The sequence below is a fragment of the Suricata suricatta genome, chromosome 6 (assembly GCF_006229205.1).
Source record: "Suricata suricatta isolate VVHF042 chromosome 6, meerkat_22Aug2017_6uvM2_HiC, whole genome shotgun sequence".
Lineage (NCBI taxonomy): Eukaryota > Metazoa > Chordata > Mammalia > Carnivora > Herpestidae > Suricata > Suricata suricatta.
The window spans coordinates 73,798,845-73,813,860 of NC_043705.1; the positions used below are offsets into that span (position 1 = coordinate 73,798,845).

At 33.2% G+C, this 15,016-nt stretch overlaps 1 protein-coding gene across 2 annotated transcripts in view; it reads right to left on the bottom strand.

The window, feature by feature from the left end:
• ST8SIA4 (ST8 alpha-N-acetyl-neuraminide alpha-2,8-sialyltransferase 4) overlaps positions 1 to 15,016 on the bottom strand; it is a 100,956-nt gene that overhangs the window by 3,049 nt on the left and 82,891 nt on the right. Inside the window, exon 5 of one of the 2 annotated variants that reach the window (XM_029942645.1) lies at positions 3,858 to 4,028. In XM_029942645.1, the coding sequence (XP_029798505.1) occupies positions 3,858 to 4,028 (171 nt within the window). Of the gene's footprint in view, positions 1 to 2,476; positions 4,029 to 15,016 lie in introns of those variants that run through there. The other variant, XM_029942646.1, reaches the window with a different exon arrangement.

Sequence of the window (15,016 nt, forward strand, 5' to 3'; positions counted from 1 at the left end):
TTAATATTTCTTTTTTTCTTTTTTTTTTTTATGATTTGGCCATACTAGACCCTTATTGAAACTCTTAAGTATGAACAGTAGAATTCAGTTATAAAGTAGAACCCTCTTCAGGTTAGTAACTGAAGTCTCAAAAGAACTTCTTTATTCTAAAGTGGTCTTATCTCCAGAGCACTTAACAGTATAGCATCTGAAGACATTAGCATAACACAAATCTAGTGCGTGTATATTACAGACTCTGTGTATATAACACAGACACACATATATAACATTGTATATATGCATCACACATGTCTATTTGTACTATATAGATATATCTATAGCACGTATATAATAAAATATCTATTTCTAGGTGGGCTTTATTTGGATTTTCTTTTGTCAGATATGCACAATAACCCTCTCAATTTTTAAAACATTGGTATATTGATAAAGTCTAATGAGGAAATTTTCAAACTTGTAGAGGTAACAACTAACTATACATAACTCTTCCTACACCTCTTCCACAAATATAGATACCCCCAACAATAAGCACATGAAAACAATTCCTATGAACCAAATATCACATTGTATGCATTATGACTAACTGGCTCAATTAGAAATAAATTACTTTGTTCACCCTTTTTCCTGTGGAGAAGTTTAATAACTAGTTGGTATGTACACTACCATAGCATATTTAAATAAATTGCTTATGTAAGCATATATGTAGAAATTCCATCAGTGATTGATATACAATACATAAAGACGTTTGAATGCCCAGCACCTTCTTTCAGACACAAAAACTTCCACAGTCATTTCATCAGCCCTGTGGGCGGAATCACTAGATTTGCCCAGAAAATCTGTTACTGATTAATTTTTTTTTAATTCCAGCAACTTAATATTAAGTATAGAACAGGCTGGGTAATAATTATGAAAATGTTTCCATGGCCCATTCATGTCAACAGCACAGTAACAACCATGTTCTCAAAGGACAAGAATATTTCACAATCAGCTGCCTGAGCATTGCCAGGTACAGGGGTAAATTGTGAAAAAGAAACAAAAATTAAAGCTGTGAACATATGATAGATAGTCTCAAAAAATAAAAATCTCAGATGTTTCAAGTATGTATTTATAATTTGATTTTATCATGATCCTTTTTTGCCCTTATTGGTTAAGCAGAATTCTTATATTCTTGCTATTAGTGATCTCCTTGCCTTATCCCTATAAGAAGGCCACAGTGGATTGTGGAGGGTGTGGGGTGGATGGAAAGGTATACACTAGGGAGTGAGATGGTCTTGTACAGTTTGTTTTCTTTGAACACTAAACGCCTTTAATTGAATTCATTCTTGAGTACTGAAAGTTCCCTGAGATGAACAAAAGTAGTCTCAGTCATTACTGAAGCCCTTTTTATATGCTAAACATTTTCAGAACTGGGCAGTTTATTTAGAGAACACAAAGTATAGGGTAACAAAGCAATGCAAAGCTAAAAAGGCACTACTCAATGCATCTATGAGATAAACATTAATTCACAAAATGATGAGTGGCTGGATGCTTTTGCTGTGGCCTTAAAATTGTTGAAATACACTTGTTGATAATGCAGTAAAAATGGCAAGGTTCCTTGCTGCTTTGTAAGACATACTTTTAATGAGTTCCGAGATGGATTGTACCTACCAGAATTTACTTGTGACTTCAAATTTTCTATTCAATTCAAATTAAAGTCTACTCAAACAAGTTACCCACAAATAGTAAAAATTAAGGTTCTATAGATCACCTACTTTGGATTTTTTATGTAAATCAGACTTTTCTTTACATTCAAAACATGTGCCTAATTCTTTCAAGATTTCCATTAGGTAATAAGAGGTTAATGATAAAAGTGCATCATGTTTGTAGCATTTTTAGCTATGCATCTCCTCTATGCATTCTATTTTGTTTTCTTAGAGACACATGAATTCTAAAAAATAGGATTCTGAAACCTAAGGTTCTCATATTTTTAAAAATAATACCATTTATTATTAATATATTGAGAACTGTACTACTGTTGACATCCTTATCCATGATAACACACACACACACACACACACATATATATACACATATATAATCTCCATGCCATATATATATATATATATATATATATATGCACACACACACACACACACACACATAATCTCCATGCTATTTATTCTTTTTTCTGACCGTTTTCCCTAAGAAACAAAACATACATGTTCCCCACACTATTTCTTCTTTCCTCAAACTGCCTTCCCTAAGAAACAAGAAGTCATCTAAGGGTTTCAGTCCAAGAGTAGAAGTGGGAACACAGTACTTCTGCTTTCTAAACAATTTACCGTCAGAACTACCTACCGGTGCAGTAGAAGTTAACAGAAAGCTGGCCTGTTGGTCAATTCTATCACATGTTAACATTTTTTGAATCAGTTTATTAATAATTTCATGTGCTTCTTTGAAAACACATTAATGTGGTACTGTGAATAAATTTAACCACAGGAAAAATATTGGTCAATTTAATTCACTTGAAGTGCAAAATGCTGACACAGTTTCATTATTAAACCTCTTAAAAGTAATCATCCCTGTTATGGAAACAACATTTTATTAATCATATTACTTCAGCACTAAGAAAACTTAACAGTAATATAAAGAGAATGCCAATTCAATTTCCATTTGAATAAGGGGAATATCAAAGAACTGGAAGTCACATTTCAGCCCTATCAGTCTGACATTTATCCTAAAGGGCAAAATGCTTCCAGAAAATTATTATGAAATGTAAAACTCTGGAAGTCTTCCTTCAAATAAAAACAAAGTTTAAGTTTGAAAAATTCAACACATTTAAAGACAACTTCCATATCAGTAGCATCATAATATATTAATATATTATTTTCATGAAAGGAGAATGGTTTGTTGTGTAGAAACATCAGTACAATCTTTGGTACCAAAAGTACATTTTTTTTCTGCTAATTTTACCATCTCAGATGACATTGAACATCTTTCTTTTAGAATGGCTCAAGATTACTGAGTGGTACAGTTTAGCTGGTACCTTCTACACCACTGGGGGAAAATCTGGAGGTTTAGAGTTGTGCAAAATGAAACTTTTTTACAAAGTCATTATGTGATTGCTCTTTAAAAATATAAGAACATTAAAAATGATTCCTTGAAGGTTATTTATCTCATTCATGCTTATCTCAGAAAGGATTTCTAAGCACCCAATACCCAAACCAAAAGAGATTCCAGAAGACAAAAACAAAAACAAAAACATAAAATTCATGATCAGACTCAGAGTCCTGACTGAAGGCATTTACTTGAGTTGTTTAATCTTATGGATTTCACTGCTCCAACTATTTCCATCTTGATTTCTGCTGACAAGGATGGTTTAATCCCCAAGGCTGAGTTGTGTTCCTGGGTTACTCTTCTAATGTGCTTGGCATCACTGTGGCAGCCCAATAGTGATGAACATATTTGCCTCATTAACTAACAACAAGTGCATTGTTGGATCTTGTAAACACTACTGATTATACATTCAAACTGTGTTCTTAGTGGAAGTGGCACTTACTAGGACCCTTGAAGTCAAAATATGTGTTTTTTAGAGCACTTTGCAGGTATTTCATCAGCTGGTAGCGGATTTCTCATAAATGTCCTTTGTCACCTTTCAGATAATTGGTGAATACTGAAACTCAGTCTTGTTCTGGATCCTATTTTCAAATCTTAGGAAGCATCTTCAGAAAAGAAGTGCATATACAGTTTGTATGTTTTCAAAAGTGCTTTATTGCTTTACACACTTTCCTGTTGTTAGTTTCAGGGCTCCTCTATTATGTAGCACATTCAATGTTTTAAATTCTAATGGCATTCTGTGAGGACTTGCATTGGAAAAGTACCTATATTTTAAGTCATCGTAGTAATGATATTTGACGGCTTTTCCATTCAAATCCTTAGGGAATGGCCAGAATCCATACAGGTGAATTTCATCACAGAATCTTGTGGCAAGTGTATACATGAGGAGACCTGTGCTGGGTCTTTTGATGGGAACTTTGTTTGTCAGCCAGTAACTGGAAAACAAAACACACACACACAGAAGAGAAGAATTTAGAGGAATGTGCAACATACCCTACAGCAAAGTATCCTATGTGGAATTAAAGTAAATTAAATTTGAAAAGTATTCTTATCAATAACATTCAAAAGATTCCTAAAGAAATATTTCTTAAACATTTAGAAAATGTAATATTTTTGTGTTGTTTTCTCTTATCCTTTATGTCCTTATTTTTAAGGTCATACAAATAGCCAGGGGACCTGTAAAGTATGTAAATATTACCGTGGAATCTCATATTCAAAATGAATTAGCAGCAAATATATAATATAATATACAGGATAGAATCTTCTCAGAAAGTGTTAAATATGACTATAAAAGATAGTAATTTGGCAGAGATTAAGTAATTCTACTAGAAAAAGAGAATTTGAAACTTTGCCCCTAGGTTTTTCAAAATCTCTGATAATTCAATTAAAAATCCAAACAAATGCTTTGCTCGCATTATACTGACTTATTTCATTTCAATTGTACAAATTCCATTTTACTAAAGCTAATTAAAAATACTGCTTCAACCCATAAAGGACATAAAACAACATATGAACATAAAGAGTTCACCACTTATTCAATTTAACACTTTGTTAAATAGGTAAAATAAATTTAATGCCGATAAGTATTTTATACTGTTCATTTTCAAAGGCGACAAAATACTCCAAAATGTACAGCTCCATCATTGTTGCCAAACTTTGTTCACCTGAAAAGCATACAAACTCACAAAGTAATCACACCCCTGGCGAGGAAGGGGGTTTCCAGTACTTCTTGGCATATTCGTTATCTAATGTGGAAATAGCTAAAAGAGGAAGAGTATAGATTTTCTTTAACTCTCAAAGTTGTCCAATTATAAGTTTTTAAAAAGTTAATATATTTAAAAAAATTTTTGTTTTTACTCTTGTCTCTTATTTGGGGAAATATATACCCTGCCATCCAAATGTAAGGGGAATATTGTATTAAATTCTGGTCATTGCTGTTATTTACATACTGGCCTTGGATTTACACAATATTCTTTCCTTTGCTCTTTTTAACAATTTATGAATCTTTACAGGGAACATCAAATACATCTAGACTATAAAATACTTATCAAGAAATACTGAACTTTGAAACCCTCCTACAAACATCCAAAACAGAGAAAAGACACATCTGTTATCATTCCTCTTTTTTTCCCCCTTCCTTTTTCCCTGTCTTTTGAACCAGGACTGACCTTTCACATCTTTTATTTTTCTAGTTGGATAAGGCCACGTGCTGAATGTTTTGAGCCATATGAAATGTACTACAGATCTTTTGTCACCCAAAGTGTTTTAAAAAAGCCTGTTCAGTAAACAACATTTGTAAAAAGTCTTCAGAGAAGATATAGGATAATTTCCTCATAACGCAAAAGTAGCTAATGAACAAAAACTGTAGCACATACACTGTTGACATCATGAAGATACTGAATCTCTGCGAGGAGCTTATTTAAAATACGGTTTGAAGGTTTTTAAGAGACTGATACAGCCCAAAGCTGTCTCAGCTTTAAAAAAGCAGATGTTCTAACACAGAATGATTCTTATTGAAAATTTTTATGAATGTCATCTGTGTGTGATTACAAATGTCAGTTGATGAAGTTGGTTAGTTTTTAAAAAATGCATTTACTTATCAATTTCTAAACCGGGTGAAGCAAGTTCAAACTCAGTCAAAAAGTGATTATTTCCATCAGGGAATGTCAACGATTAGGAATAGTCTGGCAATATGAAGGTCACCTTATTTCTAAAGTGAGGGGAAAAAACTATCAAGAAATAGTATAGTGCCATATTATTTATATGGGACTCCAAAGTCACATTACATGTGACTTCAAGAACACATTATAAATAAACGCTTTCCATTTTCTAATTCTTGAAAGATTTCCTAGATAATCATTCAGCTCTGATCAGTCATAGACTAAATACCAAAGCAACTTTTATATGTAATACAAATAAGCAATTATAGTATCAGGGGGAAAAACGGTAATGGCAAAATTATTGGCCTAAATGTTTTAAAATAGTATCAGAGATACATAGTCCTCAACACTTTTTGGTCCAGGGCACCCCATGTGATACCACAGCAGAAAATCAGTGAAGTCCTCATCTTACCCCTCAAATGCCTGACATCTGAAGGCTAGCAGGCAAGAGAGCACAATGGATGCATCAGCACATCCAGAAGAAAACATTAGAAACATGTAGTTTGGGGGACAATTCTCAAGTATGTGATGTGACCTCAGTGAGGATTTTTTGGAAGAAATAAATTTGTGAATTTTGGAATAGAAAGGATATCCCTAGGATATTAATTAATATTAATAAAAATTGTGTTTTGAAAACTAACGTCAGATCGCAAAGCATCTTATGTGAAAGTAGTGGGTAGAGAGGCTCTAGAAACTGTTTTTTTATTTAATCCAAGCTGTTCAAACACTGGTGTAAATAAATTTGCTTTAGAAATTCTAAAGCTTTCTGATGTTTGGCTTGAAATAATTTGAATAATTAAAAAAAATTAACTACCCTTTTCAGTACATTTTTGGAGAAAAAGCACAAAACAAACGCCATTTATCAAACAGGCCTTACTAAATGGTATCAATATGTAACAGATGATATGAAACGAAACTTTAAAGCAGGTTGAGAACTAAGGCCATAGTTAATAACATTCTGTGAAATTAATAAAAAAACAGGAGCCAATCCAAATATAGTTAGTAAGAATTTCCTATGTGCTTATTATAAATTTAACGTTGGGCCTGACATTGTAGAGGCCAACATAAATTACCGATATTTAGTATTTGCCCAGGAACACATTCCATATGTGAAAAGGACAAAAATGGATATTCTTTTTAAACTCTATTAGCACAATCAATTAGATAATATCTGCCAACGTTACAAGCCAAAATCCAGAGAACAATTTTAAAATCCATATCGTGCAGTATCCACTTATGTACAAGTCTACATTTAAAAACCACAATTTCTTGTAAAGAATTATTCAAAAGTAGAATGTTAACTTAAGTATTTAATCCTAATTAGGAAGAAACTGAACTGAAATTAAGGCATTTATAAACTTTATATTCCAATTCAGGATAAGCTGTTCTAATTTTTATCTCAAATTCATTTCTATTATAGTTTCAAATCTGGTAATATTTTCAATTCAGAAAATAATCTAGTTTCCATGTATGTATTTCTTTTTATAGAAATCGGTATTTTTCATCTCAAAATCAGTGCAGCTTCCCTGTAGAAAATTTGAAGAAAAAAAGGAGTTAATGAGGAAGAAAAATAATTACTTTTAACTACATGCAGATAATTACTGTTATAATATGCTGCATCCTCTTGTTTCTCTGGCTGTTTTGGATGTTAATATATAGTATAATCATTCATAGACATAAATAGAATATATTTTCACCAGCTAGGCCAAGTTTTATTTCAGACACTATTAATTCCCTCTCTCCTTCCTCCTTCCCTTCCTTTCTGCTTCAGTGTTGTAATACTCTAGATGATTAAGCTCTTTTGGACAGTTGAGGTCCATGAGAGAATGACTATGAAGTAGAATTATGCATGATATACATGATATGTATTATGTAAAATTATGGATATAAAGTACATGCCTAATACACATGGGGACTATCATTTAATGCATGATATACATAGTATGCCTTACACAGTATTACAGATATATGTACATGCCTAATATATCATATAATACTCTTCTTTTGTTGTATGAAACAAACTCACCCTGAATTTTATGTGTAAATTGAACATTTCTAAGTTTTTAGTTTTTTAAGTTTATTTACTTATTTTGAAAGAGAAAGAGGGAGAGCCAGTGGGGGAGGGACAGAGAGAGGGGATGAGACAGAGAATCCCAAGCTGACAGTACAGAGCCCAATGTGGGGCTGGATCCCATGAACCATGAAATCATGACCTGAGCTGAAACTGAGTCAGACACTTAATGGATTGAGCCATGCAGGCACCCTGAACATCTCTAACTTTTTATAGATGCAGTAGCCTCCATGGGTCTCACCACTTCCCAACATGGAAGCTCTGCTCTGCTAAGCCAGGTGTCTTTCCTACTCTTCCTCCAACATACCCATCCCATTTCTTATTTCAAACAAACTCAACCATTGCAATGTCTCTACCCACCAAATCCGTGTCACGAGAGGAGTGTGTGAATCTGTGGTATCATGCCTGAGTCCAAGGGCAAGCTACTATTTCTCTTTCTTGGTCCCAGATTAATAATATTTAACCAGTAAGGTTGTCGTGATAATGTAAAAGAGATAGTAAGTGTGGAAATCATAGCAGAGAGCTTGACATATAGTAAGCACTATTAGTTGAATTTTAGCATATTATATAAAAACCCACCCTTTGTTCCCATTCCCACTTCTCTCTTAGTGCCCTCTGTAATGACCCATTGCCTGTGGTCATGGCATCTAATTTCAATGGGCTTGTTTCCTTAGTTGAGAAACAAAAACATATGATTATATGGCTTTGGAGTTTCCTTCATCTATAAGATTCCATTGCTGTTTCAGATCTCCTCTCCCCATGAAACTGCACACTGCCTGAAACTGTGGGAAACAGTCTTGGTCCTGCTGTGCTAACTGCTCCGCATTCTGTTCTCTTTTTTCAGGTTTGAATATATTGAAAAGCAAAGAAAGTACTTAATAAAGTAGTTTTGACATTAAAGCCAGCAATAGGTTAGGTTTTTTTATCTTAGATTAAAATTAGGTAATAATCACCTGATAAGCCAAAATATATTATTTCAAGCAACCAACATTTTCTAAATAAAAGGAAAAAAAAACCATATCTTCAACAGCATTCCACATGTGATACGTTTATGACAGTTCACACTCAACATTTTGACAAACAAGGAATATTAATTTATATTTAAACAAAAAGTCTAGAAGTTTAGAAGTAATAGGTGTTTTTCCTTTTAAGATATTATTCTTTAAAAACAAAACATGAAAATTTCTATATTAATATAATATGAAGTAGAATATAAAATATATAATAAAAATATGCATAAAATATAGATAATATATATCTATACCTGTATAGATATATCTAGATCTATCTATAATCTATATGTATATACTATATATATTAAAATATTCTAGAATATAAAGTATGAAATCCCATTCTGCCAGTTTTAATATTATATGTAAAGCTTTCATTCATGAGCCCAGCAACCCATTTATCTGGAATATGATACTGACAGACATAGCATAAGGTGCTTGTTGACACCACTTCTCTCATATTATCTTTCCACAACTGAGCTTTGTGCTTGTTCCTCAGAAAGATTCTGTTAAGGACAAATAATATGGCTTCTGGGTCTGAATTGTCTACAGAAACTTGAGACATTATTTAAAAATTAGCTTCCCATAATTCATCTTTGCAGAAGATGTTGGCATCTCCCCACTTCTATACTCCATGCCTCCAAACTAATTTTTAATAATACCTGAATATTATATGTGAGTTTTTGAATATTCTGGCCTCCATACTTGTTAATAGATTGGTTCATTCCTAGACAAAGCACATATGTATAGCCTGTATAATATAACACTTAACTCAATCATTCTGGGCATATGGAAATAGCATATCTCTGTCCTTTTGTTTTCAACTGTTCAAATTATCCCTCCATCATATTCCCAGTCTGCAATATGCTCATCATGTGAATTTACTTTTTAAAGTGCAGAAAACTTAATTTTGTTTTAAAGCTGTTTTGGTTAAGTTCATAGTATCTCTTAAGATTATGAAATAGGTCATCTTTCTATAAAAGTAGGGTGGATGATGATTTCTTAAAAGAAAAAACAAAATAAAATTTAAAAACCCCACAAACAACAGCAACAAAACTTCCAGCACTGTACTCGCAAAGAATAATTCAGTCCACCATAATTAATCCTTATATTATTCCATTGGAGGAAAAAGTAATAGATGCTTAAATCTACCTTGATGTGAAGAATATTTCAAGTTCTTAGGCGAGCTAGGAGTAAACCCAGGAATATAGGCATAAGCAGTGTCATAAAGGATAGAGATGGTAACACTAATTGATTGAGGGTGTATAAAGGACAAGGGACCCTGTTAAGAGCTCTACTTGTGTCGTTTTTCTCCCTTAATCCTCATCACACACTCATGAATCGATGTTATTTCACAAATGGGGATACCAAGGCGTGGTAGGTTAAATAACCAGTTTAAGGTCATGGAGATTGTAGGTGACAGGACCAGGTTTTAAACCCACACCTATCTGGCTATGGCAATTTCAACTGAACTAAAAATAAATGGGATTCTTTTGCTTCTCAAGAGAATTCATCTTGGAACAGTAATTCCCCAGAACATTTTCAACATAGGGTTCATTTGGGAAAAAAATACAAGTTCTTTATAGTGTTTTGGTAATTAATAGTCTGGTGTCAATGGTGATGTGTTTTATACATAGAGCTTTTTTGGCTTTTTTGTTTCTTTCAGAGGCAAATAAGAGCTGACCAATATATAAGACCCACTTTTCCCATCAACACTCTCAAAAGTGTCCCAAGTCAGAAGACAATTTTGTAGTTTCAATACATAACTTACTTAACCATAATGCAAATGTCAAAGGCAGTGACATTGTATCAGAGGGTAGGGACTTCCATGCAGATATGAATAAGCTTCTTAAAATATTTCGAAGTGTTATTAAGATGCAGGAATTTATAACTTCAAGGGGTCAGTTTGTCAGTATTTTTTCTAGGTGTCCTTTGCAGGCAGAGCTCTACAATATTATACTGACCTTCATAAACCTGACTCATCAGAGGCATAGTTTTCATGGCATGGATAAAGGAATAGGCCCAATAATCTCTACTTTCTGTTTGGTACCTATTTATGTTATTTGATGTCCACCACAAGATTCAGGCTTTGACCTGAATTTTGAATTTCAGCCTTCTTTTTATCTGGCCAGATACATAGTCTGGGTGAGCACAAACAGTGTTACTAATCTCAAGATCTACTCTTATTACATTGGTTTTGCCAAGTGTCTTAGATTTTATTAGTGAACATATAACTCTCGTTATTGTGATATTAGTAATTTATTTTATACACAGTTGTAAAGTACTTTCACATGCTGCTCATAAAATCCTGTTATATATGCTACATGCTATATTATCATTTCTATTGCACAGAAGGTACAGTGAAAAGCTCAGGAAGTAAATAATTTGTCTGATTTTGCTCAGCCAATATGCTATACATGGTGTGTTGGTCATTGTTTAACCGCAAGCACTAACCGGGGAGAAAGAGTTGCCCATCTGTAGCCCTTGCCAGTTTCTGTGGTGTAAATACTCCCATCACAGTTGATCTCAAGCTACTGACCTGACCTCAGTGAACACTGAGCTGGGAAGAGATGGCACAATCCACTCTTGCCAGCCAGTACCAGCTAGTTCCAGTACACCACTGGCTGGAGAACACGTAGAAAATATTCTTCCGGATCTGTAACCCTATGAGGTCTGCACAAAAAAATTCAACATTAAAGAAGCTTACCTGAGAAAATTTTCCAGGTAATTGTACTTAAGCCTTATTTGTAAAGAGAGAAAATGAGGGTATAAGTTGCATCTTTTTTTAAAGTTTACTTACTATTTTGAGAGAGAGAGAGGGAATGTGGGAGAGGCAGAGAGAGAGGGAGAGAGAATCTCAAGCGGGCTCTGCACTGTCAGAGTGCCCGATGAGGCGCTGGTACTCACAAACTATGAGATTATGACCTGAGCCAAAATAAAGAGTCCAACTGCTTAACTAACTGAGCCACCCACGTGCCCCCAATTTGCATCTTACAAGATAACAGAGAAATTTAATGTTATTATACAATGAAAACAGAAAGAGATGAATGAGTCTTTTTATCTCCTAAATATATTTAGCATAGTCCTAGATATACAGCAGATACTTAATGAGTGCATATTTAATTTATTTTTGCTGGTGTTTTAGAGATTTGTAGTGTTAATAAAATGGAACATATTCATGGTTTGGCAATCTCTGAGTGACAATATTTTATAGTAGGGAAAGTGCTGGAAAAGTTGGAGTGTGTTGCCTTTGCTTTATGTTAAACTGACTACATGATCTTGGGCAAACAGCTTACGCTAATTTAGCTTTAGTTTAGTCAATGATAAAATGAGATTTTTAATATGGTTCATACTACATCTAAAACTCTCATTTTTAAAAGGTCATAAGTATTCTGATTTGGATTGAAGAACATGGGAGTTAATTCATTTGTAGCTGGAGTCTATGTTTTGCTTGTAGTGATTAACTACTTCTACTTTTATAATGTATATAATGATATCACATGCAGTGTATCTCTTCAATAATGTTATAGAGCCATTGGATAAAACCATCCTGTTAAAAAATTTAATATCATTTCTAGTTCCCTATATTACTGATATCTAGAGGCCTAAAATTTTTCTCTACATAAAAATTAATAAACTGATTTTTGATTATTTAAAAATTACAAAATTATCCATCATAATTTCAGAGATAAAGCAAAGGGAGAAAATGTCCAAGAAAATGGAATCTTGCTGAGATGGGAGAAAAATTAAAATTAAACAGAGAGGATCCTTTATTTACCATGAAAGAAATGTGAATGGAATTTAAATGGGTCACTTGAAAACTACATCACATGTTGATCAAATTCTGGCGAAGGAGAATTTAAAAAATAATTACTAAAATCAGATTAATTCTATATTAAATATATAAAAGATGGGAGTTCCTGGCTGCCTTAGTTGGTGAAGCATGCAATTCTTGATCTCAGGGGTTGTGAGTTTGAGCTTTACATTGGGTATGGAGAATACTTAAAAATAAAATGTTAAAAAATATTAAAGATAACATATTTTGAGTTTCTCAAAAATCACTTGAACTGGTGCATGGGGGCTGTGCCAAAAACAAAAAAATTAAGTAGATGTAAAGCAACAGGTTTTAATGACCTTTTTAAACCCAATTGAAGTCTGAAAGACAACTGAAATTTATAATCTGAACTTGCAGAATGAGGGAGTAGTGATGTCCAAAAGGTGAAATACTGGAAACAGAAAGGGATGGTCTTTTGAAACATGGTAAAGCAGTTAAATAAGGTTAATGTTAAAGAGCTTTGTGTATAAGGTCCCCCTTATGAGATCACATTCCTTTTTGAAAAGCAAAAATTATGGTAACTTTGCATTTTTCCTATTCAGATTAAAAGGAAAAATGAAATCATCTATCATCGGACATGCAGTCCTAGAAGAAAAGAAAAAAAATAATTAAAAGCAAGTGGGGAAGATAATCCTAAAGCTTAGCAAACATGGGTTAGATATTGAAAGATGGAAATGATAGCAATTTTTATCCATGCAAATTTTTTCTCTACATAAACATTATTCCAAGAAGGCACTTAGAGATTGTATTTCCACATTCCCCGAGTAACATAAAGACAACTTCCTAATAAAAGTCACTTTTACTATGATAAAATGTAAACAACCCTTCTAATGGTCTGATAAACTTATTTTAGCTTGATTTGGACAATTTACAAATGGGTATGCCCAGTTTTCATCAGTAAGTCAGGTTACATTAACCTTCCAAATAGGAATTGTGCTAAAATCTCTTTTAAGAGCAGTCAAGACCAACAAATGTGATCTATAATCCATTCGATAATGTAAAATGCATGCCAGCAAAGTAAACAGACTAAACATCAGCCAAAGATCAGACTTCTCAAAGCCTAGTGAAGGAACAGAATCAAGATACCCATAAGCAAGTTGAAAGAAGTTCATTAAAGCTTTCCCAGCAAGTATCAAAATAATCACATTTGGGGAAGTTAGTCAAATGTGGATCATTATTCTCTATATTTATTCCTGCCATAAAGTGTGCAATAGTGAAGGGACTGCCCATTTAGACAATTCCTTTGTCCTTGGCATAAATTTATCACTCAGTAAACAGCTTTCCATGAGCGTACAAGTTGAGAAAGAGGCTTCCAACAGAGGGAAAAGCCCAGTGAAGGAATATCGCCAAGGCGACGCCACTGATGCAGGCTTTGGGATCTGCATTATATTCCAGAGCTGCCTGTCACTAGAAATACAATCGCTGCAGTTCTGCTCTGCAAATTAATTAGGGGAAATTTTATATTTATTCCTAAAACTTTGAAGGGCTAGAAGGTGGTACATAAGATTTTCATTAAATCAAAATATTAATAAATACTTGGATATTTTTCCTTCCAGATGTCAATCTTTTTTTTAATGAAACTCCAGTCTGATGCAATCAATGCTAATTTTCCTCCTTTTACTCTTTTTCAGCCTCACTGAATGTCAATCCCTTCAATATACTCTTAGGTAGAATAAGTTAATTTATAAATCACATTTACAAAAAGTTGCTAAATGGAAGTCCTTTAGTAAAGGTAAAAACAAAACAATGATCTTGCTCTTCTGAGGAAATAAAATAATCAAATACAGCTGTAAAGACAGCTACATTATGTAATATGCTGTTCTTTGCAGTGGAGAAGTATAAAAGTGAAAACAGTACAACAAAATCAGGCTACTGTGCATCAAACTGTACCATGGCTGAGACGTGCCCCTATTATGATGTTTGTCATGATATTCAATGAAATGCACTGTGGAAAGAATGAAGTTGCATCCATTCATCATACCTTATGAAAAGAACTCAAAATAGATCAAAGGCCTCAATCTAAGAGTTAAAACTGTAAACCTCTTAGAAGGAAGTACAGGAATAAAGTACCATGACCTTAGGCAAAGCTTTTTTTTCAAATAGCAACCAAAGAAAAATTAAATTGAATTTCATCAAAGTTAAAATTTTTTGTGTTCTAATAGATACCATCAAAAGTGAAAAAGTCATGCAAGCGAATATTTGTGAATCACATATCTGATAAGGGACTTGCATCAAAATTCATAAACCCATATGAGTCAATAATAAAAATAGAAAAAAACAAAAACCTCAATTTTAAAATGAGCAAAGGGATAGATTTTTTTCCAAAGAATATATACAATATATTATG